At 41.7% G+C, this 24,107-nt stretch overlaps 1 protein-coding gene across 1 annotated transcript; it reads left to right on the top strand.

The window, feature by feature from the left end:
- The first annotated feature begins 16,619 nt into the window (after positions 1–16,619).
- On the top strand, positions 16,620–22,371 carry SERPINA10 (serpin family A member 10). Its single transcript, XM_063397351.1, has 4 exons — positions 16,620–17,358; positions 18,190–18,463; positions 19,176–19,323; positions 22,092–22,371. The coding sequence occupies exons 1-4, from the start codon at positions 16,638–16,640 to the stop codon at positions 22,281–22,283; spliced, it is 1,335 nt and encodes a 444-aa protein (XP_063253421.1). The 5' UTR covers positions 16,620–16,637; the 3' UTR covers positions 22,284–22,371.
- Positions 22,372–24,107: the final 1,736 nt, after the last annotated feature.

Genomic DNA, 24,107 nt, shown 5'->3' with positions numbered 1-24,107 from the left:
ATTGATTTTAGCAGGATGATTCTCAGTTTACCTCAAGAGTGGAGGAAACAGAGGCCACAGATGAATTAGATATTGCTTGCTCCGTTGTAAATCACTGTGCAGTGGATGAAGACATAAACACAGAAATACAGCATAGTAGGAGGAAAGTTGTCCCCATGTGATTCTGGGAGAGATTTTAAGATGAAGAGAATTTCCCACACAAGCTAAATCAGCTTTTGTGGTCTGTTAATCCTTATTTTTGGAAGGAGATTCCTTCCTTTCCTACCCTTAGTGGCTTGGTGTCCTCACAGATGTGCCCCCTTCACAAGCAGGATGCTGGAATTCGGTTTTCCTGACATATTTCGGGAAGAAGAGCACACAGGGCAGTGGGAGGAAGGCAGAGGAGAAGCTACGCTGCTGCAGAGCTAGCACTTCCCCGTTTGTGCTTCTCTCACTCTGCATCTCACAGTGCATCTCTTACACGTGTTTTAGAGTGTGTTTGTAGAATGTGTTGGGGAGGTTACAGGGACAGGCAGTGGTGCCTGGAGGACAAAGAGGCCGGGAGCCGCCTGCTAGACTCGCTTCATCAGGCAATAGCTCCCGCTGTACTGACATCACGCTGTGATTTTCCACCGCAGGATTTGCCAGAGACAGTGTTAGGAAGAGGCAGGCACCACACTTAGCACAAAAGAGCAGCAGACAGCTTGCTCCCTGCCCACATCCATGCTGCGCTGCGCTGTTTGTTATGTGGCCCGTTCTCATCTCTCCCCCCCATCCACCAAGCCCTACTCCCTCAAGCCTGCTCTCGTCGCTGCAAGCAACAAAACAGGTTTTCCTGACGGCACTCACTCTCCCCGTTTCCGGACCAGCTCTTTTTCACAGCCTCCCACTCTCCCTCCTGCAGACTAACATTTTGTGCCTCCCACTCGCCGGCGCCGTTTGTTCGTGCGGGAGGGGAGTGCTGCCGCCTCAGCTGCGGCGCCTGCTTCGCCAGCAGGCCCGCCTCTCTCCTTCCCAAAAAATGGAGGGCAGGAATAAACAGGGGGCCCTGCCTTCCACAAAACATCTCCAGGGCACTTACAGCACAGTGAGGAAGGCTGGGCAGAAAGGCAGTGAAGGAGTATCCATCCTTCCCAGCAGGCAGACCTTCAGGTCACTTGGATATTGCCATTTGCTGCGATGGGCACTGTGGGAATATCCATGAGCCAGAGACACATCTCAGGGACAGTCAGTGACCAGGTTCATTAGCCACTGAAGCAGCTGACATAGATACCAAGTGTAAGGATGGAACTCCCAGCTGTGCTTGTGGTGATCCCAGGTTTGCTTGTCCCTTGGCCCGGTGCCCGTCCTGTTTCACAGACTGCACCACGGCAACGCCATCGGCAGCAGCCTCCAAGGGCTCCCGATTCCCATCCCAAGGCCGCAACAGCCTCCTGGGCTCAACTCTGATTGCTGTTTAGGGTTGGCTCTTTTCTCACCATCACTAAGGCTGTACCTGGAGGAAGGGAACCAAAGGTCCCCTCACTTCCCACCCCACACCCCTCAGCCTCCCTACAAAGAGTAGTCAAGGGAAAAACTCCCTATTTACTCCTCAGGCAGGTGTGATCTGATAGTTCTTGCTCAGCATGAGGAAAGACACAGGTCAGTATAACCTCTAACTTTGCAAATACAGAAGTGTTATTGTTGCTGGTAATGCAGTGGCCTGATTTTTGTTAAACAGCACAGGCCTTGCTTCTCTGTGCTTGCCTGGCGTTGCTTGGACCTGCCCAGGCCTGCCCGGGATTTTGTTTTAGCTACTTTGTTTGTAACAGTAACTATCCAGCAATTGGGTGCTGTTACCTAGTTTGTGTAAATTTTTCCTTTGCTTTTTATAATTCTATACAGATATTTTTGTAACCTGGAGATATTAAGCACAAGGAGTTCTTTGCATAGAATGTCGTGTCTGTGGCCCTAGAATGAAAAATGAAAGCAATACAGACACAGTGGGATGATAGCAGGGGACTGGAGAGTACAAGCAGATGATACTGGGCACCTCAGAGCTGAAATCATCTCGTTAGTGGTCAGTCACTGGTCATCAAAGCTTTACAGACCTGGGAGCTGGGTGAAAACAGTTTGGGGCATAACTAGTAACTATGAGAACAGAGATTGAGTACACAGTGTGTGTGAAACACATCGCAGGTCCTGTGTCCAAGTGTACTGTGGACCTGTGAATCATTGAAGAAAATCAAGGGGAAGAACAGGTGAACACAAGTGTGTAAGAGTGATCCCAAGCAGGCCCCAGAGCACAGAGGTGACATCTGCCCCAGAGGACAGAGGTGACATATGGCAAGGATGTAGCCATCCCTTTCCTTAGGCTGATGGTAGGTAAAGAAATTATGTTTTGGAAAGAAAACATCCTCCCCAAAACACCCCTTTGTAGTCAGTCGGTGAGCTCTCCCAAGTGCTTCAAACCTTGTGGATCAATGCTGGACAAAAGGCAAAAGTTGTTGCAACAGGAGGAAGAGGACTCAGAGGCAAGGAGCCAGCCCTGGGTGGCAGTCCTGATTCTCCCCCAAAGAACCCCCCTGGGCTGCCCTCCCACCAAGCCTGGGCCACAGGACATTCAGCTCTTCCCCGCAGCTGGGCAGCAAGACCAGGAGGAAGGCTGGCAAAGGGCCACATCACAGGGGACACCTCCGGGCAGGAGGCTGTGATCCACAGCCCCAGGACCTTCTGGGTGACTGCTCTGGGGCTAACAGGCACAGAGCTCTGCTGAGGAGATCTGTCCCACAGACAGAATTTCACACTGCTTTCTTTATTAGTCCAGAAACTGAAGAAAGCAGCACAACAGGCTTCAGTAGGACTCCTTTTTCTGTGCCTCCTTATCTGTTATACTGATACTCTGTTATTCAGTCACTAGATGTTTAGCAACTTGACCAAAAGCACCTTTCCCCCCCCCCCTAGATAGCTACAAGAAATAAGATATTATTTATTCTGTCTTATCTTCAGGAGCTGAGCCAGTCAGGTACAGATTAGTGGAAGGCATCAGCATGCCTCTACTCATTGACAAAGGAGAGCAGCTCACTGAGAAGAGATGAAATCACAGCAGAAAAGGGTAGTAGGTTGCTTTCTTCATGGTTACATGGAAAAACTATTTTAAAACAAATCTTTACAACTGTAAATGACTGTCAGTCCTGTGACAGCAACTCAGAAGTTGCTGTGGCAAAACTTGTGTGCTCGTTCATGTGTCAGAGTTCTCAGCCTCTGACCAGAACTGATAGTGAAACATCCAGTGTTGTTGGGGCACTGAAAACAGCCAGCATTTTTTAGGACACCTTGTTGCAGGCCACATGAGTGTGGTTGTGCAGTTTATTGGTTGCAGGAGACAAGCATGTTAATCTGGTTTTGTTTGTCATCGCTCCCTAGGCTATCTGGGTATAATTTGAAGCACTTATATTACAGCTTGATCTAGTTCTATCCATTATTTTATATCCCTGGTTTGGCTATGTTAGTTTACACAGAGAAGCTATTTGCCTGGTAAATGGTGCAGCTGAGAGATTATCAGAGTACCTGCTGTGTTGAAATAGCTGGCTTCAAAGCAGGGGAAATAGCTGTTTAATCAATTTAACATGTTTGGCCACAGGTAAAAGTCTAGCATGACTTAACAATTGTATAACATTTAAAACTTTAACAAAAGCTTGGGGAAATTTTATTTTATTATTTTATTTTATTTCTTGGGGAAATTTAGTTTTCAATATTCTCAAAATATATCCTGAGTCCCTAATACAGTCAGGGGAGAAAGACACTACTGGAGTGGCTCTGCAGTGGAAATGAGCACAGCCTGTCATGCTGGCCAGTGAGGGTGATGCCATCCCACGGAGCCCAGCGGCATCAGCCAAGAAAACCTGCCTAACTCAGCAGTCTTCCCAAACAGGCACATTTTGTGTGCATATTTCTTTGTCAAGTTTGCATCCTTTGATCACAGAAGAAAACTTCCTAATGACTCCAGACTTTAGTAAATATAAATGCAAAGTTCAAGGATGTTTTTAAGATGATGGCTGCAGAAAAGCTCAGCCTCTTTGGTTAGCACAGGAAGTAATCTTGCTCTGCTTCTGCACATGGCCACCAGAATGGGCAGTGCTGGGACTCAGCCTGGCCACGTGTGAGGCCACTTAGACAGAGAAAATTGGAGTATCCCTACAGTGGGGCTGATAACAAATAGGAGTTCAGGTGAAAGGAGCCTTGAAGTTGTAGCTCTCAGCCTCACTGCCAGGCAGAGAGCCACTGACCATGGTACAGAACCACAGTGTCACCCGTTGGGTGCCCCTGAGTGTCCTTCCTTGGGTAGCACAGACAGGGGCATGAGGGGAAAGGAAAGATTTCCATGAAGTTGGAAGTCTGAAGTCAGGAGTGTGTTTTTGCTGCCGTATTTGTAGTTATTATCTCCCCTGCAGAAAAAACACCAATTTCCAAATGTCCCCTTTAACGTGACACAAGCAAACCCCACAGTTTTTAGGGTGTGACAGCTGAGATCACCTTATCTGCAGAATCAAGAATAGACACTTGAAGACAGCCAGTGCATTTTGTTTCAGCTTAGCTCTGCCTACCATTTATATCATATTGTAACCAATGCAGGTCATGTTTACCAGCACAGGGCGTATCTCCACAGCTCCTGAAGTGCATCAAGAGGAAATGAGTCTCACACCTCATGCAGTTGGGGAAGTGAACAAAACAACACACCAAGATAGCACGAAATCTGGACACTTTTGAGATTACTGGGAGACTGTGATGACAGCACTTTATAATACAAATTTCTCCCCAGCTCAAATGCATTATTGTTGAGATGACAAAAGCAACAGTGGGGTTTAGCACTCTGCTCCCTCCTGGCTGTTTCCCCATGCCACAGAGCTGTGCTGGGGCTGCTTGACATGCCAGCAGGGCTCCCTAAGTGGGCTGCTTCCTCCAGCAAGGCATGCTGTCTTCCCAGATTTCTTCCTAAAATCTGCTCTCAGGGTGACTGCAATGTGCCACCATTCCTGAGCACCATTCCAGTCCATTCCTGGCTAATGGACAAAGAGACACAGGCCAGGTCCTCCCAGCTCTGCCTCTGTTTGCTTAAGTCCTGGCACTCAGGCTCGGTGTCCTATTTCTTTCGTACAGATGCACCCACACACAGATACACTTGAACTCACTGACACACACTGATCTTTACTGTATGGTTTGGGGACATCAAGGTGTTAGCCACTGCTAGTATAATTAAACCAAATCACTCTAAAGGAGATGGTGGCTAAGGCACTCTCAGTGCAAGAGGAGATTCTATGAGAAAATGCTTTGCTGGCTTATACCTTTGTTTTTTGCTCTCTCAGGGCAAATTTAAGATAACGCTCATGTTTGTTTTGTGGTGAGCCTGCTGACTTTGCATTGTTCTTCCACCCCGACTCCCTATTGCTTGATTTTAAACTAGGAGATAAAACTCTGGGCAAAGACTCCATTGCACAGCTCATTTTTCTTTTCAGCAGAACTGAAAAAAGATGAGACATTTGCATTTCATATGTGCTTAGGACAAAATTTCTAGCCTGGCTTCAACTTTTGCTTTTGCAATCTCATCTGTTAGAGCTTGTTTGCTCGCAGGCTTTCAGTATCATGCTGTTGACTGACCTCAGCGGCTGAATCTATCACATCTACTTGAAGTAGACACACTGTGACCAGCATAAACTGCAACATGTACGTAATTAATTACTAAAGTGGTCCTTGCCTGAGCAAGGCAGTTAAACCCACAGCCTGTCCAGTGAAGTAATGGAGCTATGTCATTACACCACTGTCTCATACAGAGCCAGTTTATGCCACTTCCCCTGAGCAGCATGAGCTGTTCTGCTGCAGGTACAGCTGTACTGGTGTAATTGCTCCTACAGGGAGTCTCCCACTGGCTCAGCTCAGTGAGACCTCAAAACACCATTGCAGGTCTGGGCATGCCAAGAGTAAGAGCTGCTGTGTAAGTCAGCTAAGCATGGGAGTCACACAACCACAGAGGGACAACAGACATAATTCTGTGGTGCCAGCTAGTAGTGGAAGCTGTCAGTTTTGCAAGGTTTCACATGTTGAATTTTGGTCAAAAAGGCAGAAAGAGTTAAACCAATTTCCCAAAATTATATTCAGTGATGTGCTGAATCATTCCATCTTCTATTACACTACATGCATACAAAACCAAGGGTCTGCTATGATCTAAAGGATTGGTTTAAAATAATATAGTTCTAGACTGAAAATTTTCTGTACAGAAACTTCTGTTCTGACATAAGAAATCTTTTTCTATGTGTCATCTGCTGAAGAGTTTAAGAGTTTAAACTCACCCAAGAAGCCACTCATGCTAAAACAAAAGTTCACACAAGGATTTAGGATAGTAACGCTTTCCCATCACAGTTCTACTGCATTATTTCCTCAGGTAGACAGCCCTATGTCAGCTAAAATTTACTGATATAACAATAAAACATCCACATAGAAAGCACTGGTAATTTTTCCTCCCCTTCATATTGGAATTGTCTGTATATTATATGTTTCTGTTTCATATGAAGACCATCAGTTCTCTATTTTTTATGTTCTGTTTCACGCTCCTGATCTGCTGCAGCCCATCGTGTCACACATTGCCTGGGAGGAGCAATTTGACCTGGTACACAATGGCAAGAGGCTGAGCATCTGAGCACATTGTCACACACCATCCATGTTACTCGTACACACGTCTAAGCAGGAGTTGAGACAGGATGTCTGCAGCAGGATAAAAGCAAAGATGTTTGCCAGACCAACCTACGTGGAGTACAGGGAGGGTGGATTATCATTGGATATGACCTCCCACAAGCATCAAAGTAGGTGCAATGACAACATTCTTCCTTTAGAGTTGGAGCATCTTTGTGTCCAAGGTCAGATCTTCCAACACCTACTATGGCTACGTTGTGCCTAGGCTGTAAGAGAACTACTGTCAAGTGGAACATACAGGTTTGGGTGGCAAGTATATGAACTATGATGTTAAAAAGTCTGTTCTCTTACAGTCTCTTGATAGAGTCCTTAATTTTTTGCTATTACTGCACTGTGTGTTTACAAGAGCACTTGTTTGCTTTTTGGTCAGAGAGGGCAAAGTCTTGTTAAATATAGACACTTGCTCAATAAAATGTAGCTGAAATATCATATTCAGCCTACGCTTATCTTCTACTGAACAGAAATGTTGGCTGACAAAAAGTCTGCCCACAGAACTGGCTGTCCTTTAGAAGGACAGTGACTGGAACTTGAAGGCACCACTGCTCACTGAAGAAGAATGGGTGTTGGCATGTAATTTAAACCTCCTGTCAATGCAAATGCTTCCATGCTCATTACAATGCCAAAAAGAAAAATGAATACCTCCATCAAAAGCAAATTATATGATGCAGAAATCTTGCATTCATTCTATAATCACATGCTGACCAAGGTTACTATCATTTACTATAGATCGACTTTAGTGGGATCCAAAAATTGTTTCATTATATAGGGAGCAAAATAGGTGCTTTCAATCAAAAATGCCTAAGAGGGAACAAGTAAAGATGCTAGATGAGGCCTTCTGGGAGGTAAGAAGGATGTCTTGGATGTGTTCAGTCACTTATTCTGATCTGGCCACAGCCCCAGGAAGTGTCTGAAGTAAGACTGCTCCCACACTGGAGATACCACTCTCTTTAAAGGAATATATAATACAGTGTATTATAGGCTTTTAAATGCTTCAGTTTGGCACAAAATCCTGGCTGTAGGAGGCTAGGAATCTTTCCAAGAAAAGACATAGAGAACAGTGCTGATATTGTAGTTATGACTGTAGCACAGAAAAGCAAGACTAACCTGCAGCTGAATCGGCACCGGGGTGCTGACAGTGAAGGTGCTTTGAGCTGACCCATGGTCCACATCCTGTGGGAACACAACTTTCTTCTCCAGGTGACCCAGAGAGTTCACTGAGAGACTGCACTGTCCATGCCAACCACGTGGGAACATGCTGTTACTGGCCAAGAAACAGACCTCGAATGGCCAGTTATGTTTCATGGATTGATGGAAGTAACCTACAAGGTTACTTTTTCTGAGCTCTGTTCGACAAAGTCTCAGCTTTCTGCAACCTTGAGTGTCATCCTTTTCTTCTCCTTCCAGCTGTCTTATCACCCTATAGGAATGAATACTTACATAAAAACTGTTAATCATGAACATATCTCACTATTCTTTGTTATACTGGAAGTGAATATTAAGATTTTATCTGCCTCTGACATGTTGATGGGATTAATTTACCAGCATAAAACTTAGTATCTGAAAGCAAACGTATTTGTACTTTTTTGGTGCATATCAAGAGTTATCTGGCCTGCAGATTCAGTGAAACCTGGTTTCCATAACTTCTCTAGTGTGGATTATCTGATGTCTGGCAAGGATGAGCTCACCACTTCCTCCCACAGTACAGGCTGTAAAAGTGTCTGCCCTGGATCAGGTCATTCAGCTTCATGAATTTGGTATGTTTCAGACATTTATCATTTTGTCACAGTAGATGCCAAAAAAAATACTTCCAAAATATATTAAGAGAGAGGGTGAGCTGGAGAGTGAATGAGATAAAGAAAATATGACCTAAATCTCAAAAAACTCAAGCTGAAAATTTACTGACTCAAAGTTCAGAGTTAGATGGCATTTTGACCAGAAAATACCAGGATCTGGGAAGAGCAGTTCTGTAGTGGCCTAAAAGAAACCTCTCAAAAGAGCTTTAAACCTAGCACCTGGTTTCCATCAGGACTGAAAGCAGTTCATGCATTTGCTCCATTTACCATTTTTTTTCCAATACAAATTATATTCTCATTAGCAATGTATGTGCATCCTTAAGAAGTTCCATTTCAAAGATGAGTAAGGTTGCTAAGTGACATTAGCGCCTAAATCAAGGAAGTGAAAATTACACCTCACATCTGGCATTGCCCACATATTAAATGCAATATTCTTATGAAACATAAAGAAAGCCATAACTGAGTACCTATACAGCTCATAGAGAGAGGTTGCTGTCTACTTAATTATTTTACTGTCTAAATAGTTTTCCTTATGAGAAAGAAACAATAGACATGTAGATACTATAGATACTGTCTTCAAAACATAGATACACAGATCACAGCACAGATACTGTCTTCAAAACCTCAGCAAGGGCCTGGTCACAGACCAGCATGTAGAAATGAGTAGAACCAGGGAGCACAGACATGTCACATGGAAGAACAGATAGTTTAAAGTGCTGGAGCAGCTTAAACAAAGACACCAAGTCCTGTATGAAAACTAATTTCTGCTTAAATACTCCATGAGAGCACAGCCAGGTTGGTACAAACTTTCTTCTGGATAAGTGTTGCTTTTGAATCTCCAGTCCATGCATCCTCCAACACTCAGATCAGGCAGTGCACACTCAGTGCCAGGCCTGCAGCAGGTTACTGCAGTGATATTTCTCTTCAAATGGAAAAAACCCTAAGAAACACAAGTACCCAACCCCACAATGCAGAGCTCTTTGGCAGTCACTCTGGACAATGCAGGTAGCACTAACTTGCACTCATTTGGTGCTTAGTAACCCTCAGCACATTTCACAAGTGCCAGAGGGCACCTTTTGCATGTCTGCTACAGAGGCCAAAGTGCAAAGATTTCTTCATTACATCAGGTAATTGCTTCAGGCCAGACAGTCAAACATAGCAAGTCCCAGGAACTTAGATTGATTATCACAGCAGTAAGGAAATGCATGTGCAGTGCATGTAAATATGGAATTTGGATAAGAAATAGTGGGCAAATATATCATATTTCAAGTTCAGGTCATCAGAAGTTATTGATTGTAAGATTTTCTGCCATTCTGAAGGTGTAACAAAAAGGTTTTTCCCCTTAGACATACCAATCTCTTACACACTTTGTAATTCCTGCCTTTCAAGTTGAATTTTTTCCAGGAATTTAAAACAAAAATGCACTTGCATGTGACATCTACCGGAGAAACTTTGAGATGCCCTCCCTGGAGAACAAAAATACCTACCAGTGCCATTTTTTTAAGTTTGTGTGTCCTGCCTGCTCAAGTCCTGTCTGATGACACAAATTTAGTAAGACACAGAGAAGGGCAGCTGTCCAAACACACAGAATTATCCTTCTTCCCATCTGAGAAATAAAAGTTGTGATGACACCTGCTGGTTCCATGGGGACTCAGCAAACACCAGCCAGCCCCTTCCAGAGCTCTTCAATACTTGCAGGTAAAAATAGAGGATAAATAAATAATTGTGAATTGAAATTTTTCATTGCTTTAGAAAATCACAGGAAACAAGGCTAGGAACTTTAAAAAATCATTTACTCCATCCCCTGGGAAAAAACAAGGTTTGTGCTGTTTTCATCATACAACATGGATGATTGTTTTACCTCTTACTGAAAAATAATAGTACTTCTCTGGACACAGTGTTACAGTGTTTCATCATTTCTGCATTTCCTATAAAAGACTCCACAGTAAGACGTGTTATTAACAGACAATTATATTTTCATTATGTGTTCAAGGACAGTTAGCACTTGACTGTGAAGCTGAAAGCACAATGGAGATACTTCAGCCCTATTTATGAGCTACTACAGCTTTACAGCTTTGTCCTCCTGGTACAGTAGTACACCCATCCCACTGCAGGTGACATGCAGGAACAGGCACCTTCCAAAGAGGCTTTCACTACAGGAATCCTGTCACATGAACAGTGGCAAAGTTGTACAGAAGAGGCCAAGCTTATAAACAGTGTAGGTCTGGAGCCACAGCTGCATCCTGATGATTTCAATCATACTGTGCGTCCTTGGAGTGGGAGAAGCAGCAGTCACCTTGATGAATCAGCTCGCTGACAAACTAAGTATGCTCAGGAGACTGTATAAAGAGCTGTTTTATAACTGTTGGACCATGTTAGTTTATGTGTTATGAGTAATTTCACAGTGAGATTTCAGAAGAACTGCAGATCCCTTGCAAATCATCCCCTGTGCTAATTCCTGGTATTTTGTTTAGTCTAAGAAACATAGAAGAGGTTAGATCACATTTAGCCTAAATATTTGCCTGAACTGACACTTTTTACTTTCTATCGGTCTCCAGTATGGTCAGTGTTTCTGACTGATTTCACCAAGATCCTTCAAGACAGTTGTAAATACCCTGTGTCTGCCCTTGAGAAACCAATTGGGTAGCCACTAGCTGGGGACAGAAATTTGCAGGGCCTTGAGTGAAATAGATCTTTTTAGTTACTACCTTGTTTGAGCAAGGCGAGAAACTCAGTTCCAAAAAATCTCTCCCTGGGAAGCTGGTGCACATACAATTAATTAAACCACCTGTCTCATTCCTGGAACCTGCTCTCAGTAGTGCAATCATGCCTGCCATATCTCATAGCTCACTTTGAATCTCAGCTGTGGTCAGCTTACAAACTGCTGAAATGGGTCATGGCATGTGGAACAGAGGCATTACTTAGGAAAGCACTATCGCTATTCCAAGGAGATCATAACTGGGAGGAATCATAGCACAGGGAACCTAAGCCCCCAAACCCCGAATATTACAATGACTGGTTTCTTCATGGTCACAGGTTTCCTAAAATTGACTGAGGAAATTAAGTAAGAGGAAAAGCAGCCACTGAATTAGAGGTGTTGCCAGCCCCACAAGAACTGCAAAAGAAGAATTCTTACAACAGAAACTCTCTATTTGGAACAAGCAGCTGAATCTGCCTCTGCAGTATCTACCCCCAGGTACTCAAGAGTCACACGGCTTTGTCAAACAGATTGGTAAGAACCTGGACTACATCGTCACTGCCAAGTTTTTGAGAGTTGCATATGCATCCAAAAACAGTTGTCTATTAGAAACAGACAGTCTTTAGCTCAGCTGCGGCCCAGCCTCGGCACTGGCACAAGCTCCCAGCAGAGACACGACTGGGCAGCAGTGCACTTGTATTGGCCTTGCTTGTTCTGGTTTCAGAGGTGGTTTTGTCCTAAACTGTGGAAAAGTGCAATTCTGCCAGAGTCACACACTGGCAATCCTGTCCCAGTTCACTCTGTGAACATGCATAGTTTGGCAGAATGTTACCCATATGTTGTGGAGTTTAACTGCTCACAAAGCTCTGTTGAATGCAAAGGGCAAATGACAATATAAATAGGAGTTGGTGGGAGGAATACGTTACTCCCAGTAGTGTATGGTGGATACGCTCAGCAAGGTGTTACCTGGCATAAAAACTAGCAAGGGCTTTGTGAGTAACTAGAGAGGAAGACAGTTCTCTCAGATCTCTGTACACAGCCAATACATGTCGTAACAGCCTCCTTTTTCCTCTGGATAAAACAGGACTGATAGGGGCTTTGTGGTGCAGCAAAGATTTAGCCTAGAGATTCAAAGATTTTAAGATTTCTTCAAACTCATCTTTTCAGTACCATCTGTAAACAATCTCAATCTTTTGAATATTAAGCATCAATATTGAGTGTCTTAACTCAGCTTCCAGCACTGACCACATGTGTCAGCGTCCTGGTGCAAGGAGGGAGGAAGAGGTTTGTTTGCTACTGTCATTGCAAATAACTGTTGATTCTGCTGAACACAAAAGCTGGGCTCTGTGCCCATCAGGTTTGTCTTGTATTTTGTTTTGGGCCACAAGCACAGTACCACAGTCTCCAGAAGACACACAGATTCAGAGACACACCACAGTAATGCAGCTTTGTTCAACCATACCAGATGCAAATTTCTTCCATGTGATGAGAAGACATCTGAATTTCAAATACAACTGAATTAACCACAAATATATATAGACTAGGAAGTAGGGGGAAAAAGTCTAGTCACATGGGCAGAGAACAGAAGTTCTGAAGTCACTGGGGCATCCACAGTGGAGCTTTTCATGTTTAGGGACTAGACTGCCTGATGCTACAGCAGGGCCTTCGCTTTTAACCCCATCTTATTTTCCCATATTCTTAAATACCATGCCTACACTGGGGGCCTGTTAGGACTGGGATTGCTTCTAAAAGCAAGAATATTTTTAATTAATTTAAACAAACAAGAATTTAAGAAGCTAGAGCCTGTCACCCCTCTGTTGAACTTCTTAAGAGCATAAACCCCACAGCTGCCTTCAAGTATGGTACCCTTGCAACACGGATACAAATCTGGTTAGACAACGGAGGGGCTACATTCAGTTCTTGTGCCCCTCCTAATCAAATCCTGCATTTTGTAAGCGAACACTCTTACAGAAGCAATACTCATCAACAAACAAAAGCCTTTTTTAAATTGAGTCCTGGATGTCCTTATTCTTTTTGGGCTTTCTAAAATGTCCAATACAACCACTTATAATAGATACACTATTTATTTTTTTCAGTACAGTGGAGAATTAGAGACTAGTACCCTTAGCTCACATTTTATTTCACTTGTACAACCCAAATCAAAATTAAGTGTTCTATTTCATTTGGGAGTATTTTTGAAAATAATTTAGGAGCATGAGGGGAAGATAGGGAGTTCCATGTTTATGTTTTATCTGGAATTAGGCCAATGATCAAAATAGTGAAGAGTTTAGACCATCCCATGCTACACAAATTGTTGCATGAACTATCTGTCTTAAAGAATGTGTTTTGCCCAACTAATAAGGTTCAAGACTCAAAGCCAGCCTTCAAATCTGTTCAAGCAAGACCAACTGAAAATTAAAAAAATGTCTTAATGCCTCCCACAGCTCTGTGTAACTTTTGCAGGAATATCAGCTTGGTCCACTTTGTATTTAATGGGAGAAACATCCCTCAGTGGATATCAGGCAGTTGATGTTGGCAGACTGATGTGTCACTGAATACCTGGCATGCTCTTCAAAGAGGGGGTGGAGCCCTGGCCTCTCCTCTCAAAGCCTGGCCAAATTGCAGGGCAAGGGAGCTGGTAACACCCCTGCAAATGTTCTGTACCTCCTTCCTCCCTCCCTCGTGCTCCCCCTGCCTTGGTGAATATTGACATATTCTTTTATGTAAGGGGATAATTTAAGCAGGATTGGAGACATCTTCCACCACTGAGTAGCTCAGAGCCTGCCTGAAAAATTATTCTCATGGCCCATTGGATGCGGGGGCCACATCCTGATAGGGTGCTGAAGGGCTGAATGCAAAGAATTTGTTGTTCTCTTGTTTCTCATGAAAGAACACATTTACTGGAATATAACCCTCCCTTATTATGCCATTTATAGGAAACACATATTCAGTGTTTATAAAGCAGTTAATTTATAACGGACAAAACCAGATTGTCGGTCTTTGGAAGAGCAAATATTGGTTCAAAAACTTCTAAATGGGACAGACATCTTCATCTCATTTTTAAACATAACTGTTTGAGAAAAGTAACAGAAGAGCTACCTAATAGGTAAGATTTATATGAAGCCTTTATATTGTAAAGGAAAAATTATTATATTCTATATATATATAAAATGCAATTTTATATATTTATCAATGATTCTCTAGATGTGATGTTTTAAATGGTTGTAGACCTTAATCAGCTTCTAATGTATTTTCCTCTAGCTCTAATGCCTTCAGAAGTAAACGGCATTTGTACCAGAAGCTTCTTTCTTTGATATTGATATTACTAAAAATAAATGTTTCTTAAAATGGAAGTAATGTCCATTTTGCTCTAACACACATTTTGCTCTATTAATGAACTGTCTGCTCTACAAATAAAGTGAGTTGTCTAAAATTAGTAATAAGCTTCACTCAGATCTAGAAATACAAGTCTGTAATGTACATAAATTCTACTTTATTGTTCCCAGAACTGTTTTTCCTAGTTCTAGAGGACATGCTCTAACTAATAAAGATGAATGATTCAGCTGCTGTAATGTTAACTTTAAATGTTTGCAACCTCACATTTGCAGTGATTATTTAGTGCAACTGCAAGGTTCTTATTCCCACGCTCATTAGAACTAAATCAGTAGCACTTATCCTTGTGTTTGCCTGAGGATTCAGGAATCTTTCCTTGAGTGTTGAATAGTTTGGGGTTAACCTGTAAACAAGAGCTTCTACATTTGCCCTGCCCTTTCCATCCAAAACCTGTGAGTGTTGGGAAGGCAGAGCCCTCTGGAAGGCAGCTCAGGCAGTCCCTTCACATCTCCTAGGGGAAGCTGGAGGCTGTTTGAGCCAAGTACTGTCCCAGACCTCCCAGAGAGAGACGCAACAGAGATGTCTGCCAAACGCAACACTGCCACATGTTGTGCAGGAACCGCACCCTGCCTAGAGGAGATGAGGAAGAGCTTGCACTCTGCAATGCCTGGTGAGCAGCTAGGCCTAATGCTCTTCTAGAGGGAGGGACTGCTGCTGCAGAAAATGCTTTCCCAGTGATTGAATATGATCAAAAGCAAAATTTTACAATCCCTGCCTCTTCGCTAGAGCTGACTCCGCAGTGTCCAAGGATGCTTCTTCAAAGTAGGGATGACTCCCAGAGGAAAGAACCTTCTTCTTTGCTGCCAGGGCAGGTGCAGCATTGCGGCAGAACGGGACCTCTGTGCCTGTGTTACTTCCCACAGAAGTGGGTCACTACATAGGCAGAAAGAACGCTCAGCAGTTACTGCAATAGCTCTGAGCTGCACTGCACCAGCCTGCCAGGGGACAGTGAGTATCCCTGCACTCCAGAAGCCACATGCACCGCTTGACCAGCAAGGCAGGGGCTGAAGTCAAGACATCCCCTTCCCTGCTCCAGTCCTGAAAATCCAGACACTGGGAATCTCATAAAAAACATAAATAAAGGGTTAATGGGAAAGAAAAATTAAAAAATATTCACAACGTATTTGCTGCATATTTTGCTCTGTTCTCTGTCTGCCATGCACTCGAGAGCAGGCATAACATTCATTGAATTCACTGCCTCACGATTAAGTCATGACAGCCCATCTGTGTTGCAGCAAGTACAGAACGTGACCTATTATCTCAAAAGAAAATAGCACAGCACCTGACTGCCAAAAGCACCTCGTGACTTGGCACCCAAATGTCTCAGTACTCACATCAACATACCTTTTCAGGACTAACTCCCACAGCCTGAATCAGCCAACTGTGAAATTCAGCTGAACTCTGAATAAATCAGATAAAACCAGCTTTCCCATATGCCAAATCACAAATTATACAATGACCGTAATTTGCTGTTATGGATCCTTAACTTAAAAGGAGTAGTTAAAAATTGTCATGTGATTCTAGACTGTTGAATCTTTTACTACTTTAATGATGGGCTATATAATCCATTTTTTAATCTCATTTATCCCTTTGTCCACTACTATACAAAAGGAATCTGTGCAGGTTTGGTGGTCTTGAACATCCTGTTTAATTTACAGTGGGAAAATGCAAGGATTGTGGCCATTCCAAAATTTTCCATAAGGTGCAATTCAACACTGCTGTATGGGAGAGAATTCATACATTGCTTTAATGGAAAGATGGATGATAATCATATTTTCACTTTACGCTTGCAAAGTGCATTTCATTTGCAAATTTACACAATGTCTGATGCTAAGGTTTGTCTGAGGTGTCCTGTAAGATGTGCCTAGTCATCTCTGAACATTTTGTTGGCCAGATTTAGAGTATATACCCTGAAGATGCAGAAAGACCACTACATCTATGACGTTTACATTATGAATGGAAGAACAAACCAAAAAGTCATTTTGTTGCCTTTCTTGTTTTCTAGGGGAAAAAAAGAACCTTTAAAGAGCTCATTATTGGATGTCAACATGAAAACAGGAATCTCCATACTTCTCTTAAGTGAAATATGTTTTGAATTCATCAAGGCTGATATCAAACCTAAATTTCCAAAGGAGGAAAAAGAGAGTAATTTCTTGGAAAGAAATAACATCAGCATTTCCAAAGAGTGGTATCATCACAAAAATATCTCTAAGCCTTTTGAAGACCAAGGTTTTGAAGACCAAGGTCATGAAGACTTCACTCTTCACAACTTCACAGAAAAAACTGCAAATTTTGGATTTAACCTCTACAGAAAAATTGCAATGACACATGATAACAATGTATTCATCTCTCCCCTTTCTGTGTCAGCTCTCATGAGTGTCTATATGATGGCAGCCAAAGGAGAAACATACAGACAAATTGTAAAAGGTCTAAACCTCCATGCTGTGAAGGACAGAGTGAATCACCAACATTTACCAGCTTTGTTTAAACAACTGATAGGTAACATCACAATGAATGAAGAATTTCTCCTCATGCACGGTATTCTTTCTTTTATTCAAAAGGACTTCAGACTCAAGGAGCCTTTCCTGAATTTATCTAAGCAGTACTTTGATATGGAATTCCTGAAAGTGGACTTTGAAAATGTAACACAGGCAAAACTTTTCATCAATCAAAACATTAACAAAACGACCAAAGGAAAAATCCCAGGGCTTTTTGAAGAGCTAGACCGCCATAATAAACTGGTGCTTGTGGACTACATTTTATTTAAAGGTAATTGCTATTTTTATTTTGCAGAATAATTAGTTATTAGGAGAATCAAGACTCTAAATTAAGCTACATTAGGGGGAGTTTAAATGAATTTAGATGTCCTGTTTTCCCTATGTTTCTATCTAATTTTACTTTTTTCTATTAAGCTTATTTAATAGGAAATTACTCTTCATGACAGGGAACCACAATTCTTCTATGCTGTCTTCTATGCAATAGAGTCTCAAAGTGCTGGATACTGGGCATAAAATCATGGACTGATTTAACATAGTACACAAAATCATTGAAATAAAAATAATTTCTCTATTTCCATCAAGAATCACTTGCCCCAGAGAAGCCAAATTACCCCATTATATTACCTTACAAGGGGAGGGAAAAAAATACCAGTGATGGGCAGAAATCATTCTGTGGAGAGGTCAGTGAATCCCCATCCAAAATACTGGATAATTAAATTAAGTACAGGATGCTGAACAGCTGGTAAAGAATTTCAGAGAAGGTTACATGTTAGGAAAGGTCAGATGCTCACCAGGCGTTTATAAAACAAAGAGAACACAAATTCTGAACTTGAGTGGCAACTAACCAACCTTAGAAAAATATTTCCCATCTTTATGTGCAAATGCAGCAGTTTATTTTGTGGATTACTTTGGGGTTTTTCTGTAAAAAAATTATATACAAGAAACATAAAATATACTGAAATTGTCATCCACTTATCCCAGACATAACTGACAGCCACTTCAACTAGATACACAAAATCTCCTATAGTTTTTAAAACCTTTTAGAACATTTTTCTGAATAAATCTGAACACACATAATGATTTGATTTCTTTCTTTCCTCAGGCAAGTGGGTCTATCCATTTAATTCCAAATTCACGGAAATAGAGACTTTCCACATAAACAAATACAGAAGCGTACAGGTACCCATGATGTTCAAGTCAGACAAAATTAATTCAACTTTTGATGAGAACTTAAGATGCACTGTGATAAAGATACCTTACAAAGGGAATGCCCACATGCTGATTGTTATCCCAGAAAAAGAGGGAGACTACATTTCAATTGAAGACCATTTGACTACAGAGCTTGTGGAATCCTGGCTTGGAAACATGAAAATCAGGTATTGCTTCGACACATATGGGGTCCTAATGTCTTTGATGTCTACCGCAGTAAATGGGACATTAATGTCTTTGATGTCTACTGCAGCAAAGCAACACAGCCCAGCAAAGTTTAGCTGCTCTTCCTAAGCCTTTTCCCATGGTAGCATCTCTGTAGCAAGAGGTATCTACAGAGTCTTGACAGAGTTTGGAAGTTTTGACTCTGAGGGGTCAAAACTCTGGCTCATCTCAGTTAAAAATCTCTCTCTGTGAGGGCATGCATCTTTCCATATTCTTCCTTAGGTCTCCTCTCTCTTTAAATTTAGTACTGCCGAGCAAAATCCACAAGAAGTCTAGACATTTATTAAACATTTCTTACCAGGGGAAACCCAGAGGAATTGATAAATTTGAATATAAAAATGTAAACCCAAATGATTCCTTTGAAATGTAGTACCTGAACTGACAATCCTTTTCATCAGTCAATAAATTAGTGCATTGCCCTGGTATCAGGACGCTGTAACTGCTGGTGGAAGTACTTATACAGAGAAGGAAATTATTTCTAGCATCACTAGCAGGCAACAGGTTAGAAATTATTTTCTGCCAATCTAAATGCCAGCAGAGACTTTTCAGGTTTTCTCCCTTCTTTTTCTGTGTAAAGCTTAATTTCTGAGTAGTGTGAATTTCAGCAGTCAAGTGACCTACTGTTTGCATTGAATTTTATTTCTTTTTTAACAGAAAAGTGGATATTTCGTTTCCAAAGTTTAAACTAGAGCAAAAATACAAAATGAAGAAACTGCTTCAAGGTCTTGGAATTAAAAAGTTATTTACAAGTTCAGCAGATCTCAGTCATCTCACAGATCACGAATACGTAGCAGTTTCACAGGTAAGCCTACCAAATTACTCAGGTTTGGATTATAATAGTATACAAATGGCCCAGCCAAGATGGTAATATAAATTTATAGGGACACTAATAGCAAAGTACCTCATCTGCCACGTATATGCAATCTACACATCTTAATCAGGACAGGTCCCACTTCAAGTCAGAGGTGTGTAGAGGCAAGGGGCAGTGATATCTCACAGGTGCTCAACACCTCCCAAAGCTAACCCATCACGGGAGAAAAGCTCTGCCTCAAGAGGAAGGTGGTTGGCAAGGAATAAGCACAATTTCACAAAAACTGTGAACAAGAAAGACACTGAAAATGACAGTCAAATGGCAAAAGCCAGGGCAAGGAAGGAAATTCAAAGAAAGAAGTCCTCATACACAGTTCAGAGACAGGTATACTTCTCAAAAAAATAAAGAACCTTAGAAGGTTTAAATAATTAAATCTCAAAAAGGAAACAGGGAGGAAGAGAAGTCAAAGCACTCCTGCTTCTCCTTCTGCATACCACAGAAGAGAAAAAACAGAATCTCACAGCAAAGGATTGGCACAGTATAGTTGTACTCCAGCCCACACAGATATTCTTCTTTGTATGCTGAAACTTTTAAAGAACCTTTAAACAGGTAAAGGCAAGGGCAGTGAATGGGCAAGAAGACAGGGACACAGCCCCACAGAAAAAGAGGAGCAGGAAGAGATATTTGGTACCACTGTTTAAGGGAGAGCATAGATGAATTTCAGAAGACTGATAAAAAACAGAGGCAGAAGGAGAAGCAGAAGACAATGGAAGACAAAGGACTTGTCAATCACATCAATATCAAGAAGGAATAGGTCTATGTGACCAGAGACATCTTATGAAAAAGAAACAGCTAGTCTTTAAAAAAGACAATTTGCTGATAATAGAAAATTAAAAGGCATGGTCAAAGAAAGGAGATGAAAGACATAACACACCGAGATACTTGTGCCCACAAGAACGGAGTGCGTGGGAACAAGATGAAAAGCAATTAATTCTAAATACAAATTTGTATATTACACTAAAAGTAAAAAAAATTGTGAAACAGCATGGATTTATAAACGAGATCCAAATAAAATTAATCTGGCACAGGATTTAAAAGCATGGCTTTATAAAGTTATGTAAGGAAACTGTAGCATGCAACTGCTTGTGGTGGTGGAGGGTTGTATGGCTCTGACAACCCAGGACCATAACTCCAGGAGTGGCTTCCCAGAATCACAGAATGCTTAAGGTTGGAAGGGACCTCTGGAGGTCACCTGGTCCAACTCCTCTGCTCAAGAGGGTCACCTAGAGCAAGTTGCTGAGGTGCATGTCCAGACAGCTTCTGAGTATTTCCAAAGAGGAAGAATCCACAGGATCTCTGGGCAACGTGCCAGTGCTCAGTGACCCTCACATGAAAAAGCGTTTCCCAACGTTCTGAGGGAACTTTCTTTGTTTCTGTTGGTGCCCACTGCCTCTGGTCCTGGGCACCACTGATGAGCCTGGCTCCACCTCCTTTGCACCCTCCCTCTGAGTGTTTGTATTCTATGAGAAAGAACCCTTCTGGTGCTGCTCTTACAAGTCTCCCTACACCAAATCCTTACAGAAGCCTCTGTGATTAGCCAGTTAACAGAGTGGTGTAATAAACACTTCTATACAAGTTTCAAAAACTCTCATGCTTGACCTACAGGTTTTCAAAATTGCAGTGGCTTAACAAAACAACCTTTCTGAGAAGATGTAACATCCCAAGAATAAATATTTAATGGACAAAATTGCAGTGATTTCCAGTTTTGTATGAACTATTTCACTGTTGGAAATATAATGGCAATCTGCAGCACTTTTCTCCCTCCCTCTTGATCATGTAACTTTCATGATAATTCTCAGCAGTTAACTCTATTGTGTTACGAAAAAATCACACTTTAATAGGAACTGCTAACTGATATTAGAAGCAATATGTGCATCAGCTACAAAGTGCCAGAGGAGCATCCTGTCCCTGTGAATTGTGAAAGACAAATAAATTATTGAAGAATATGTAGCAGAAAGCTCAACACTGGGGAAGTCCTTCAACAGTTTTCACAAAAGTATTTCCTAGAATTTAGAGTTTAGGAGCTGGAAATCCACTAGATGACCAGGCTGTTCACCAATACAGACACTAACACAGCAGAAGCACTCAGAGATATAAGCAGGTTGAAAGTACAAAATGGAAAATATGAAAAAATGAAAAATCAGATTCTGCCAGGCTGCAGTTTCAGTGGGAAAGTAAAGTCTTCAAACCAATCCAGGACTGTACCTCATTGCTCTACATATTTAGTCTGTGATACCAAATGTACAAATTAGAAATATACAGGGGAAAAAGCCAAGATTGGTGCATTTCCCTAAGCTCTCACAAAATCAGCTGTGAATGACATATCCAGCCAGGCAGTGTTTGTGACTGGTGAAAACACATTTCCTACAATTGAGAAACTCCTTTTCACAGTTAGGTGTCAAAGAGGAGCACTCCACACAAATGCAGTGGTTGCTTCATGTAAAACCCCCAATCTCTAAGCTCAGAAATGTGGAAAAGTGCAGTGACTCCTGAACCATCCACACTGAGCACTGCGGGCAGAGTGGCTGGGCTGACTCCTCTGCTGCTGATGCAAACAGTCCAACACAGGTAGACAGTACTGAACTGCTCATTTTAATCCTTAACAAAAGCCTACTTCAACTGAATGCCTTCACCTGGAAAAATACTCTTCATGTTAGTATTTACTTCTGTCACGTATTTATTTCTACCGTGCACTTCAGGTTGTCCAAAAGGCAGTTATTGAAGTGGATGAAGAAGGAACCGAGGCTGCAGCAGCAAGTGGGTCAGAAATAACTGCATTTACAGTGCCTCCTGTCATCAAAGTGGACCGACCATTCCTTTTCATGATCTTTGAAGAAACTTTTAAAACATTACTGTTCATTGGCAGGGTGGTTGATCCAACAGAAATGTGAATAAAGGTAATCGTTTCTATTCTTTGTATGTTAGAGGTTTTCTTTTTATTAATTTATTTTAGAATAAAAAAGACATTGAAAGATGAAATGTGAAAACCTGTTTTGTCTCTCCAGCTAGCACTAGGTCATTCTAGCAGTATTTTATTAATGCCACATAACAAGCCAACCTCATTAAGGCTCAAAGCAACAAAAATGTGACTTGTATAATCTTCCTTTGGTAACAGAAAACCCAACAACCACAGAAGTGAAATTTCAAAAACCAGTATTTTAGTGATAAATCTGAATAAAAAGCCCAAATCACATGCCAAAATATTCAGAAAGCTCATTGTTATCTTCTCAGGGCTATCTTCTGTTGCAGAGAATGAAGAGCTCAGTGATCTCAGTGTTAGCAGAATTTTGCAAGTTATAAAAACAGAAGCAGTATCAAGCCATAAAAGAGAACTTACAATCTTTGTCTAGAGATCTTTATTGCTGTAGAAAATAAGTCTATCGTGAAGTCTGCCTTGTGAGTGTGACCTCTTTCAACGCATTTATGCAGACTATCAAATCACCTCATTTTCTCAGAGTACATTATGTGCCTTAAAAATATTCTTTGAGTTAAAAACAAACCAGTTCTGAAAAACAACTTAGGTGTTCTGATTGTGGAAAATCTGGCCTGCACTGTTTCATAGCACAAAGCCTACCCTCTCCTAAACCCAGAATTTTTAACTGTAACATCATCTAGACACCAGGGTGAACTGTATAACAGGATACAGAGTGCCAAAGGATATACAGGCTGGATATTAGAAGAAGGTTTTTTTACAGAAAGGATAATAAAGTATTGGAATGGTTTACCTGGTGAGGTAGTGGATTCACCATCCCTGGATGTGTTTAAGAAAAGACCAGATGTGGCACTTGGTGCCATGGTTTAGTTGAGGTTAGAGTTGGGTTGGACTTGATGATCCTGGAGGTCTCTTCCAATCTAATGACTCTGTGATTCTGTGATTCTAAAACTGAACTAAGGCAGACTTTGGTAGGAAAAAACATACCTCCATTAAAGTGGAATAAATCTATTCACAAAGTTGATCCTAAAATCCAAAAAGTATTGCCAAGATGTTTTGGTAAAATATTTCCATGATCTAAATAAAATTTCCTTTATTCAAGTAGAGGAGTGCTTCCAACAGAATGAAAAAACCTTAAGACTTAATAGATTTTAATTAGCAGAGTCCTATGTGTAAAGTACTAAACAATGGTACTTCCAGGTTTATGCACCTAACAGACCTCAGCATTATTCTGCTTGCTCATAGAACCTTCACAAAACAATTGCCCAAAAAGAAGCAGATGCCTTTTCAAAATCATTTCACAAGGAACTTCGCAGGTGTCTATCAGTAAACACACACAGATATCCAGAGAAGATACAAAAGGTACATTGCAGGATAAAGCTGGTAAATCTCTAAAACTTACCTCAGTTACCATTTGGTGTCTGCCCACAACAGCCCAGACACTGATGTAAGCCCCTCACAAAAGGACTTAGGAGGCAGGCTCTGCTATCTGACACGACTGTGAAGGTGCATCTAACCTAACTCTCGACTGCACTACAAATGTACACAGAAAGAAAATCACTCCTTCCTGCCACTGGTCTGCACAAAAACCAACAAATTCCACTGCACAGCTGACCTTCAGCTGTTGTTCCAGAGCTACAGCTGACCAGCAGGCACAAACAGTGCTCTCAAGGGTTCAAACGCATTGGTGCTGTGTAACAGAACTAACCCAGAAGTAAGCTGTCCCTAAAAAGACTGCTTGGATGGAGGTCTGTAGTGCAAAGGACTAATGAAACCATGCACA

The sequence above is a fragment of the Prinia subflava genome, chromosome 5 (genome assembly GCF_021018805.1).
Source record: "Prinia subflava isolate CZ2003 ecotype Zambia chromosome 5, Cam_Psub_1.2, whole genome shotgun sequence".
NCBI lineage: Eukaryota > Metazoa > Chordata > Aves > Passeriformes > Cisticolidae > Prinia > Prinia subflava.
Note: the sequence above shows the minus strand (reverse complement) of the source record. Positions and strands in the feature narration are given on the sequence as shown.

Bases quoted from the DNA above. Each gene is read 5' to 3' on its own strand.
- SERPINA10 (XM_063397351.1), top strand. From the start codon at position 16,638: ATGAAAACAGGAATCTCCATACTTCTCTTAAGTGAAATATGTTTTGAA. The intron at 17,359-18,189 runs GTAATTGCTATT...TTCTTTCCTCAG, and splicing joins GGACTACATTTTATTTAAAG to GCAAGTGGGTCTATCCATTT. The intron at 18,464-19,175 runs GTATTGCTTCGA...CTTTTTTAACAG, and splicing joins CTTGGAAACATGAAAATCAG to AAAAGTGGATATTTCGTTTC.